At 37.1% G+C, this 12,340-nt stretch overlaps 2 protein-coding genes across 2 annotated transcripts in view; one reads left to right on the top strand and one right to left on the bottom strand.

Annotated features, from left to right (window-relative positions):
• Positions 1-10,787, top strand: part of serinc4 (serine incorporator 4) — a 27,982-nt gene extending 17,195 nt beyond the window's left edge. Inside the window, exons 8-11 of the mRNA XM_086143932.1 lie at positions 5,317-5,443; positions 5,552-5,664; positions 6,403-6,556; positions 6,634-10,787. Coding sequence (XP_086000058.1) covers positions 5,317-5,443; positions 5,552-5,664; positions 6,403-6,556; positions 6,634-6,841 — 602 coding nt within the window. The 3' untranslated portion in view covers positions 6,842-10,787. The remainder of the gene's footprint in view (positions 1-5,316; positions 5,444-5,551; positions 5,665-6,402; positions 6,557-6,633) is intronic.
• Positions 9,196-12,340, bottom strand: part of adamtsl5 (ADAMTS like 5) — a 38,279-nt gene continuing 35,134 nt past the window's right edge. Inside the window, exon 13 of the mRNA XM_086143931.1 lies at positions 9,196-12,340. Coding sequence (XP_086000057.1) covers positions 11,988-12,340 — 353 coding nt within the window. The 3' untranslated portion in view covers positions 9,196-11,987.

The raw sequence follows: 12,340 nt of genomic DNA, 5'->3' as shown, positions 1-12,340 counted from the left end.
TTTTGTTTTTAATTCATACAAACTGCTCAATAAGAACTAACTACAGTGAAGTACATCAAAATGTTGGCCTTAATGCTCCTGACATTGTGGTTTCCTGACATCAAATCCTAAACGCTTGTTAGATAAACCTGGCCATGTCCATGGCTAGGTTTTTTCAGAATTTAAAAATAACAAAAAGGAAGCCTGTAATTCATGTTGTATATCTTATGTCCAAGTTAGGATACTAAAAAAAAAGCAAAGACTTTGACTGTGGTCAATCGGGTTTATTACCTTCATTGGATTAGTATGTGTTTTTGAGACGCATAAAAGGGTCTTTGTTTTCTGTGCCCCATCTCAGAGCACCAATACACCAAGATTGAGGGAACTATTACAGTGACCACTCTTGTACATCTGAACAGATCCTTCCAAATCCCCACTGGTCACAGCCCCTAATCATGAAATTCATCTAGTTTTTAAAATTTTTTAGGATCATCAACATTGAACATCATCATCTGCATGTGAAACTAAGAACACAAGCATGCTGCCCCCCCCCCACACTACACACACACACATACATACAAACACACACAATAGCACAGACCTCAATAATTTGCCTTCACTTATCATCAAATGACTCACCTGGTGGGTCTAGGTGAGACAAAGAGCCTCCACATGACTGGCGAGGCTTGTCAGAGGCCTCAGTCTCATACAGCCACACACACACACACACACACACACACACAAACATAGATGTACACACATGCGGATCATCAGGGATGAGATGTGCTCTGACATGCTGCCTGCTGGGCTGGTGGCCTGTGGTGAAGCCATGCTGATGGATATTTGTTTCACATTCCACATGGATCCATTGACAACATAATTACAGGAAAACAGCATTGAATTAAATTAAATTAAGGTGTAATTCACTGTTCAGGTCTGCCGGTTTAGAACAACATGTCTTTTTAATAAGATCAGGAAGCATCAGCAAAAATGTGAGGTTATTGTAATAACAGCAATGTAATCCTCTTCAACTTCCACTTCAAAAAAATGTCCCTTAACTTGAGGAAAAAAAGTGAAGGACTAAAATCAGGTGCTACATTAACAGATATTTTGGTGCAGTGGTGGGAATCATCTGCAGTACGTTACTTGTCAGTTGTCATGTCAGCAAAGAGACGGCCAATCTGGTGCTTTCATTTTCATAAACATTCACATTGCACTGAATGAAACTGTGCAAGAATAATAGTTTAATTTTGTTTGATAGAAGACACACAAAGTACAACACAGCTGCATGCTCAGATAGTTCTGTATATGTTTACCGCCTTTTGCAGACTAATTTGCTGAATTAGCAGTCGATCAGTTGTCCATTACAGTTGGAAAATACACTGAAGACATGCAGGAAATCACAATTTCAAATAAACCTACTTTGTATCAGTATGAAAAAGAAGAACATGATGCTTAGATCTAACAGTTTTAAAGACATGATTGCAATTCTGCAGACAGTATCTAAGGTTACACCGTTTTTTACAAGTTATATAAAACAAATTCACAACTGAAATGTGATTGATACACTCAAATATAACCAAATGGTATGTTAGCTTGTAGAGAATAGTTGCACTTTTGAGAAAGTTAAGCTTTGTTTTGAAATGACCGCCAGCACACAAGGCAAAATCAGTAAGTTGAACTGATTCACTCAGACTGGCAGTTTGTTTCCTGGGGTAAAATAGCGCCAAAGAAGCAACTGTTGACAACATCTTGCTCATTGTGACACAAAATCAGTATTGCCAGTATTTCTTGTAAAAACTGTGTATCCAAGTTGAGTCTAGATGTGCTCTGCATATCATAGTTTTGAGGAATAACTTCAAGTTTACCATATCAATTGTTTCTCTCTACAATCTTGAATTATCTTTTATAATTTTTAATTGAACAGCTTTTAGTTAAAGGTTTCCTCTGTGTGCGATTGTATAACTGTTGCTATGATGCTCAGAAATATGATGAGCACGAGTATGCACAGTAGGTGTGTGTGAGGGTCCCAGGGCAGTGTGGGATATTGTAGGAACTTGTTAGAAAAGTATGCAGTTGTTGCCAGTTATAAAAACACCTTTTCAGTGCACACACACACACACACACACACACACACACACACACACACACACACACACACACACACACGTGCTCTGTAACATGTGATTATTTGATGTTCATTTACTGTTGCAGAGTCTTTCTTTCATCAGCAGGAGAAAATGTATAAGTATGAATAAATGTATGTGGTGTGTGTATGTAGGTGTAAATTTTTTTTTTTCTTCAAATGTAAACTAATGTTTAGCATAGGAGATCGTTAAATTTCAATCTCAAGATCACTCAAGGCTGCAAATTATACTTGAGAAATTGTCAGAGTAAAATCCAGTCTCTTGATCTTACAGAAACTACTGCTTAAAAGTAACTATGTGTAAACACTGGTAGTCGTCAGCAGCTGTTTGCAATAGTACACTTACTGTTGTATACCAAAAAAAATCATCCCAAAGAAATCCTGTTTGACAAAAGATATTTTGCAGACACTTATATGGTTCAAAAAAGTAAAAAAAAAGTAAAAGTAAAGTAAAAAGTTAACACATATCTCCACTAAGCATCCTAGGAAGAGCCTAGTCATGCAAGCGAGAATACGTTTTTTTTTGTTTTTTTTTGTTTTTTTTTGTTATATGCAAATAATCATATTTTCGTTTTGGAACATCTTTGGTGTGTGCTTTTTTTCAAAACTCGACTAAGTTGATTTTTTTTTTTTATCCAAATTGGGCAGCGAATGTGTATGTGATTTCTTTTCTAACTGAAAAAAGTAAGCCCTCCATTCAGTCTGTGACATGATTATGTTTGTGGATCACCTATTAAACCACAGTCATTTTATTGTCACGTGCTGCAAATTGGAAGACCACGCCCTCCATTGAAATGTCAGACCCCAAATTAGACCGATTCACCTCCAATTACCATTCTAATTACCATTTTACGATATAATTTTTTAACAGCTTGTACCAGGAAGGCTTGTTCTATTCAGAGAACTCACCATGACACATATGCAAGCGTGCACACACACACACACACACACATACATGCATGAAAGCGTGAATTACGTCAAACTAGCAAAAAAAAACAACAACTTCCTAACCATTTCCTTCCTAAACCTTGGCTTAACGTTCAATTTTATCTAATAAAGGGACTAAATGTTTATCTCCTAAAAAGATGTAATTACTATGGGATATGTTTATGTTATACCTGTTACACATACAGTACATGCACAATAATCCTCATGCTTGTCTGAGGAAGAATTAGTGTCTTGGGTGCAATTGAATAGAAACCTCACGGAGCGGGACATGTTCCCTCACCCTTGACGACTCTTGACCCAAGTGTGTGTTTGTGTGTGTGAGTCTGAGTCCTATAATTAGCCAGTGTTTTTACTGAGCTTAGGTCCCCCCATAACACACAAGCACTAGACTTTGCTCTGCTCAGTAATCCCCTTTGTGTGTGTTTGTGTGTGTGTACAAATGTAGAAGGATTGTTAAGTTTATTCAAGTTTTCACAATATCATTTGTAGTGTTTCCAGTCAGAATGTGAAGTTTATAATCTGGTTGATGAAAACAATACTGTCACTCACTGTTGCTAGGGGTTACTCCTGTACTGACAGGATAGGGATACTTTTTTAGCATGTAAACAACAAATACTGCAGCATCACAATGATAGTATTCTTGCCACTATGTCACATTCTTTACATTCTGTTGACTATGACGGTTTTTAACTGTAATCTATTGCCATAAAAGTTGGATAAATGAATTTCAAGTGTGAAATTTAATCATGAGGAGATAAATGCAAGGGTGCACGCAATCAAACTGTATCCAAACTAGATTCAAAAATACTCATATGATTTTCACATTGATACATATTTCCAACATATCTCTGGATTTTTAAGTAAAAATTTTTAGTATATTTTCAATAGTATAGTATATTTTTAAACTAATTGTTTTAACCTATATTTATTTTTTTAATATTCTGGGAATCAGTTCTCCACCCTGACTTTAACCTAGGTTGAATGTATTATTTAGTCAGGAATTGTCTTTCTATTGTTGTTTTTTACATGCCGGTGAAAAACAAGCAATAGGGAATTATTAACACAGACAATGGAACAGCATAGGCTTAACCTTTGATCCCAGCTCTACACAATAACGTGTGATAACAGATAATGGAGACACTAATGACACTTTCCTCTTCTTCTATGAGATTTATAATTCAAGGTTATTCATAATTTCTTAGTTATGACTAATCTATGTGTCATTCCAGTCTGCAAAAAACAGGACTTGGGGGGGGGGGCGTTACTTAATAAGAGGTCCATGAAGCAGTTTCAGAGTTCAATGCTGCCAGGGAGTGATGGATTCACCCGGATTTTTACTAGTCATTCTCAGACGTACCGGCGCAACAATTTCTTACTGTCCATCACGACTTCAAGAGAGAAAGCCTACTGGGGTTTAGGGAACAGTGGCAACGTTAGATCCTTAGAAGGGTGAAGACCCACAGTTATGCAGGAGTTATGGACCAGTATACCTGCTAAATGCAGATGTAAAGATGATAGCAAAGTAAAGCCTTGGCCATGATCTTTACATGTTGCCTACTCAACAGTCAATACTATGCCCAGGCTGTACGCCAGAAATTCTGCCAAATTTGTTGCTGTTCCCTCTCAACACATGGAGAAAGAGTTAACATAATCAGAAAAACAGAAAAAATGTTTGATTTGCGGCACATGTAATGAATGTGTAACACCATTGCATTTAAAAAAATACTGTATCTCCATCTGTAGACAAACATGCCTGCCCTGAAATTTCCCTCCGGAGCCTCGAATGACAGCTGCAAGGGGCCACAATGCTGAATGCATAAATTCAGGGAAAGTGATTTTAGTCTATGGATGATATATTGTTGCTGTCAAGCAGGCCATATTCTTATCTTGATTTAAGACAAATAGCCCCAGACCCTGAGCTAATCTTTATCTGAATTATGTCCTAGGCCATTTATAGCAGCACTAGATATGTAGTTGATCTTAGGCTGGGCTCGACTGTCTTCTTTTCCCACCCAATGGTTTGAAAATAAACTTAAAGTTATTAAAAAAGAAGACTAATCTGGTAAATATGGGAAAATAAGTACCTTGAGTGTGATTTTTATGTCCCAGATTAACCATAGAGCATACATTCCCACAGGCAGGTAAACCCGCAACTGTGGGTTGGCAAAAACTTGGAAAAAAAATTGACATTTTGCCTGAATGACACATTGTACTTACAGGATTCACTCCTTCTTTCCCACTAGTTGTATATCAGGGCATGAACATGACAGTCTGTTACCCAAATGTGGGTCAAGATGGCATCCAGAATGAGGGCAACGCTGTGGCCATCATTGGAGCAGCCATCATGTATTGCTGTGTTCTCTTTGCATGGTAAGAAAACAACATTATGGCCTATATGGAATAAAAATGAATCTTGTTTTGCCATCCGTGAGGGAGGAATTCTCCGACAGTAATGTGTTAAAACATGTGGGTTCCCAGCAATGAAGCTTCCTACCTGGCAGAAGTATTTGGTCCATTTTGGATGATCAAAGTTTACCGCTATGAGTTCCAGAAAGCCACCTGCTGTTTCTGCTGCCCTGAGGAGGAGGAAGGTTTGTGCTGATGCAATGATCATTCCATCACTTTATGACACAATTACTTGTTTTTGTAAGATGCCAAAAGTGTGAAATCCTGTTTTCCTGGTAAACTGTTGTCTACTATATCTACAATGAAACACATGAATCTTTCCTTGATGCCAAAACTCAATAGCCATAGATTATTAACCTCAGTATTAACGGGGAATTCATCAAGAGAGCGCTAGAGAAGATGAGAAAACAGCCTGCTTGATTTTGATGGCAAAACACAGAGCATGTATTTTTAATTTTTTTAGTATGTTACACTTGCAGCTGACATCATCAACACACTCTTTTACTTTCCATCCACATACTCCATCACAATCACACTCAAACTAAAAAGGCATATTCACAAATGAAAAGTGCCATTCACTCACCATTTTCCTTGGCATTGGTTTCAGCTAAAATATTATTGTTATATTCTGTCTTGTTTTTTAATATTAATGTCTTATAAATGTTCATCCCAGTTCTTGAGAGATTGTGAGTCGTCCCTTGTTTATTTTGGCCGCTCCGAACTGATTTTGACTATTAATCAAATATGTTATTGCTGAAATAATCAATGGATTCAAATGTTAAAATTCTTCTTCTTTGTTCTACTCATGCATTGATTCATTTTATTGCTCAACTTTCTAAATGTCTGTTATTTAATCAAGCTGAATCCTGTCGATTCTAAAATCCGACGCTTGGGCATTATCACTTTCCAATCTCTTTTCCCAGCTGAGGAGGAGTTTGTGATTGATGATGACAATAAAGGCTGTCAGAAGGTTATTCACAATGAGACGCAGCGAGTGGCTTATAGCTACTTCTTCTTCCATTTTGTGTTCTTCTTGGCCTCGCTGTATGTCATGATGACGCTCACAAACTGGTTCAGGTCAGTTGAACTTGCTTTGATTTAATCCTATTTATTTTCAAGTGACGTGGGATTTTAATTGTCTTGTCTTCCTCCAGCTATGAGTCTGCAGTGCTGGAGACCACCTTCACCCATGGCAGCTGGTCTACTTTCTGGGTAAAGATGTCATCCTGCTGGGCCTGTGTGATCCTCTACCTCTGGTTGCTGCTGGGCCCACTGTGCAGCTGTCAGAATGAGGCACGACCTCGCCGCTCCCGTATCAAACGCCGCTCAGGATCCTCGCGTCATGTCACCGTCAGCGTCTGACACTCTGTGAGGGGCCAGGCAGCAGGATGGATGAGAGGTCAGATGCTCGCTTTTTTTAGGTAACTGTAGGTTACAGAAGTCAAGGGTCAGAGAATCCCATCGATGTGAAAAGGACTGATCACAATACTCAGCACACACATCCCTATTTGATACGCGGAGAACTGGATAATGCCCTGATGCCACAAGACTGACGCCATGAAATAAAAGGAGAATTTTGGACAAGACTTACTGTATGAATTGCCAAAGGGGTCAGTAGGAGTCCACTCTCACGTTTTTCAGTGAGGGGATAAAGTAAATTGTCTATACATTTAAAATATTGGGGGGGGGGGTAGAGTTTTATTTCATTGTAATATTTTAATTTTTAGTAGTCTTTTTAGTCTTTTCATGTTGTAATAGCTGATTCTTTTTTTTTTTTTTTTTTTATAGATTCGCCATAGAATGTATAAATGAGGTGGACGTAATAACCAAGTTAACTGTTAGTCCATGGACTACCATTTTGAACCCTGATAAGTTTTGAATGAATATTTGCTGTTACCATTTCGGGTTGGTGCAGCCCTTTTTGGGCTGGCACGGTGGAGGAGTGAAGAGTGGAGAGGAAAGAGAAAACCCAAAGATACTGCACACATTAACATGAAACCTGCCAGCAAGCAACAAAACTGGTATTAGTACAGTTTAACTAATTTGGCTTGCAAGGTGCACTTGTAATTAATGTTGACTGTAAGATGACTAAAATAATAGTATTTCTATTTGCCTGGAAAAAACACAGTTTAGGAAATATATCCTGCTCCAGGAGTGATATTTTGTGTCTTAATACAGTTGAATGCTGCAGAAGATATTTTTAGAAGAGCCTGACCAATACTGATATCACCAAGTCATAGTCCCCTTTTTAGTTAGTGTGTAACAATACAGAAACTCTGTGGTATATTTACAAAGAAGTTTTTCATTTGTAAAATATGTGGCCAACTTGTACAAAATTCAGTGTCAGGATGCCTGTTGCTTACTTATTTTTAGCTAAACCAAATCAAACTTACTGAGGTGTCAGTAAGTAGATTCCCAATTTCTTGCCCTCAATGTAAAATCATATTCATCTATTATACTATAGACTCGAATATACCAGATAATATTCTCTAGTCATGAAAAAGGCCTGGATACCATGAGTAATTGGCAAATCTTTATTCCAATGTATCAGTAGATATAATCTACTTCTAAGTCTGTCTTCTGGTCCCAGAAAGCTGTGATGTCACTGATAGATGAGTTGATATAATTGCATTCTCAGCGCAGACTTAGCAAAGACTCCAGCAGTGCTTGATGGAAAGAGTAGTGCTGCACCATATTGATATTGTGGCTCCCTTGCCCTGCTGCCCAACTGAAAAAAATAATATAAGGCATTTCCTCAATTAGTTAAATTTCAGATGCAAAGGCTATGTCCGCCTCTTTTATACAGTCTATGAAAGTCACTGTAGATATACAATGGCGACGCGCTTTTTGCAAAACACAGAAAGTGGTCTGGCCATTCGGTATCAGTTCTTATTTTGGAAAAAGAGAAATGAATCCAAGGGTGGGTGAAAAAATGTCAGTGGATGCTAACAAGAATTTAACACGGGTACTGTTACAGAGACACTTTAAGAACAGCATCAAAGCCTTCTGACTCGAAGATCTCGTCTCCTGACCAGTTTCAGTAGTGAAGGATGTATGGATTATCCAATCACTTTCCAATAATTTGTTTTCTTTTTTAAATTCCCTCTTAAAATTGTAAAATACCATCTGGCTCATCAGCTTATGTGACGAGCGCTGTCTAACCCACCACACCTCAGTTTGCATTAGGTCTCGTGAAGGTCACGCCATATAATTCACCTCCCAGTAATACTGGGATGTGAGAATCGTCGTGTTTCTTTTTATTTACTCAGAATTTCTCTCTAATGTATTAACAGTTGCATTTCCTATGTATCTAGAATGACAAATGTCATTTTCACATTTGTTTGATAAACCAAACTGAATGTAGCATGTTCATTAATGACATCCTGGAGTTCTGTGGGGTATATTTATTTAAATATAAGGGAGTATCAGGTGAGCCTTCTTACAGCCACAGGAATTGCATATAAGAATAAAGGGACTTCCAAGAAAAAAACTAAAATTAAACTACCACGGATTTGACTTAGCAAGCGGACCTTAACAGCACATGTGCAACTAAACTCCAAGAGGTTTTGTACACAGGGTATTTGTATGAACTTTTGTTGATTTTAGTGCTTGCATTCACAAGCCAGTAAAAGTGAAGACAGAGCCAATGTAATAGCATATGATCATTTTATAATTTATTTGTATGTTTTTTTTTTTTTTTCGAACAGTCAACCAATTCATGATTTTAGTTTCTGGCTCAAAGCCCCAAAAACAAATAAAAACAACAACAAAAAAATAAAACAAAACAAAACATTATGGATAATGGAAATAACAGTACTTGCTCTGCATTATTTAATTACACTGCTCTTAAATGTTAAATGAAAGCTAATTTAACAGCTACTGAGAGGCAGCTAAACAGAAATGTATGATGTTCTTTAAATGTAAACATGATTTGCTCAATTCCTGCAAAAAAAAAAAAAAAAAAAAAGACTCTTGAAAAACTGAGGAGCAATTTTGTTTTCCAGTACATCATTCACTTCTACATTAACAATTGATTACATCAAACTTAATTTAAACATGAAACTCCTGTTTACAATTTTTTTAGAATTTGTAACTCATTTTGAGAAACTGAAATGTGAAACAGGAATGCTAAAGGAAAAGCTTTCTTCTGTCTTTCTTTCCGTCTTCTTGCCTTCAGATGAATTAGTCATGTCAAGAGATGTTGATGTGAACTTTATTGTGGAGACACCTTCCCTTCTCCATCCCCAAAAACAGTTCCCATTGATGCTTGGGGTGGGGGGGGGTTGATGTCAATTACTATGACTCGCCCTTCTGCAGAATGGAGCAGAGCATTTGTAAAAACTTCTCCTTTTTTCATTCACAATGGATGAGCCGTAATTTCAATTGATACAAAAAGTTGTTTTATCAGTGTTGAGCTTTGTTTCCTTTGCTGTAGATGTGGTGCTTTTTGTAAATACATTGTTTTCTTACAAGCGCTGTACTCATGTGTGTCTTTTGTCTGTGCCCTGAAGATGAGCTGTAGCTAAATACATCACTGAGGGCTCCGTTACAATATAAAAGTGTATATGCTACATTATCTAACTATGATATTATTTTGTGGATTTTTTTTAATAAAAAAACTTTTTACATCCAGAATTAACAGATAAGAAACTCACTGTTTGGAAATTATAATTAAAATTGCCATTATTATTACTATTATTATTATTATCATTATTATTGTTGAGTAGACAATTTACAGCCCCATTAACAAATTCAATTTTGCAGATTTGTTTACAGAGAAAAGTCACATATTTCAGATTCATGAAAAAAAAAACACAAATACGCTGTCATCTCTAAAAATCTTGCAAAAAAAAAATATATAAAGACAGATATATGAATTGATGCATTGAGTAAAGCCTATCTTGACTTCAGAATGCTTTTTTTAATAAACCGAGGCTTTGAAACAGCTAGCTTTAATTTTAAGAATCAAGTTATGACAGAGCAGCCCAGAAAAGTTAGCAGTAAAGCTAGCTAACCAGCCCTCCTGCTTTTAATGGTGTCAGAAAACCTATAAATCTTGGGTGCAGCTGAACATTTTTTTCTCTGAGAAGTTTTATTTATTATAATGGAAAAACTTCTGCGCTGTTATGATGACCCATCACATGCCTCCTCTTGTGTAGTGTATTTGATAAAGTGGCTGCTTTTTTTCAGTTGCATTTGGAGAAACTGTTGCTGTATTAACATGATTTATTTAAGATTGCTTTTTTTGTGGGTGTAAGGGGAACCTGCAAAAATATTTATTGAAAATAAAAGTTTATGTTGTCATAAATCTGGCATGGAAAACAAGTGCATCTCTATATAAACCGCATATCATAAGTATCTGCAGGTCCTTTAAAAATAATTTCAAAACATTGCTATTTCTGGTTAATCAGTGCACCGCAAAAAAACAACGTATACCTAATCATAACATTCATGTGACAAAAACATGGAAAACAAATGAGGAACATTGATACTGAGAAAGAAAGTAAGAAAAAAGGGAAACATGAGTAATGTCTTACAATTTAAGGTCATTTTTCCATATAAATATAATGTAAAACAATACATTGTTACCATATGCTGTGTTACAAATAAAACAAAGTCCACCTCTGAAGCTGTCATAAGGTACAAATTAATTCAGGTGAGTGATCTCTGCTAAACAGCTGCTGCTGATTTTTAAATGAAAGTACCTCTAAAAAAAATTTGGAATATTTTTGCAACACTTTGAAGGTTTTGATTTCATCTATGTATGGCTTTGTAGCTTTTTAAAATTTGATTTGTAGTTAATTTACTCATGGTATTTTCCAGTGGGTTTGAAAACACCCAGTTGTATTGACTCACTAGATCAGCAGAACAATTAGCAAAGATGTCCTCTGGACAACTATCTGTCTTTTTTTTTTTAAATAGTTAAATAATGTTTCATTATTTGTTGTATAAAAACATGATATTACATTGAAACTTCCCAGGTCTTTGAAGCACCAAAGAGGACTTTTATGGCTTGCTGAGCTGCTGGTAATGAAATAAATGAGTTAAAACGTAAAAATAATTCACACGATTTATTACATTATAAACAGGAAAAACCACTGAAACCCAGACAAACCAGCAGTGGTTTTGAGGTGGATTTTTATTTAAGTTTACGAAAGACTGAAAAATAGCTATAAAAAAATTGTATATGTGCTGATGACAAAGAGCAGCAAAAACAAGTTAATTTCAGTCAGTATATTCTTCTCTTTGGTTTGTGTTTAAAGGTGGACGCAAGTGGCCACCTAAAGTGCTCTATATGTGTGTGCCAGCTGCTCAGGGTTTTAAATTAACATGCAGTCTTCATGGTTTCTTGTCCTTGTGATTTTCAAACCGTGTTGAAACTATTCCAAGAGATGTAGCCATCACATTTCTCCAAGGGCACCACGAGACTTCATCCAGTCTTTTTTATGAGCTACCATCACACGGATGATGTTGTGAAGGTCTAGGAGTGAAACACCATAATAAAGCTTCACCGATAGTATTTGCGTCCCCGTCTGGGGTCCACGGGCTGCGTGGGTCCTCTGTTACTGCAGAGCTTTTCTAGTGGCCGAAGCAGCTCATGCTCTCTGGGTCTGTATGGCACCACGTAGCTGTCCTCCTCTAGCAGGATGCGGTTGAGTGTGTGCTCATAGTTAATGTGGCGGCGTACCATCAGTATATACTGCTTCCCTTCCTCCAGGTGTGGGCAGTCGCACACATTTGGGACCCACAAGAACTCCCGGTGCTCAAGGCGGAAGCGGTTCCGGTAACTTTGAATAATCTGGACATCATAACGGGTCTCCTCGCCTCTGTACACCTTCCCGAAGACTTTAGCGCGGAAAA

Source organism: Fistularia commersonii, chromosome 3 (genome assembly GCF_037954325.1).
Source record: "Fistularia commersonii isolate RoL2024-O1a breed Wild chromosome 3, RoL_Fcom_v1.0, whole genome shotgun sequence".
NCBI classification, from domain to species: Eukaryota; Metazoa; Chordata; class Actinopteri; order Syngnathiformes; family Fistulariidae; genus Fistularia; species Fistularia commersonii.
Note: the sequence above shows the minus strand (reverse complement) of the source record. Positions and strands in the feature narration are given on the sequence as shown.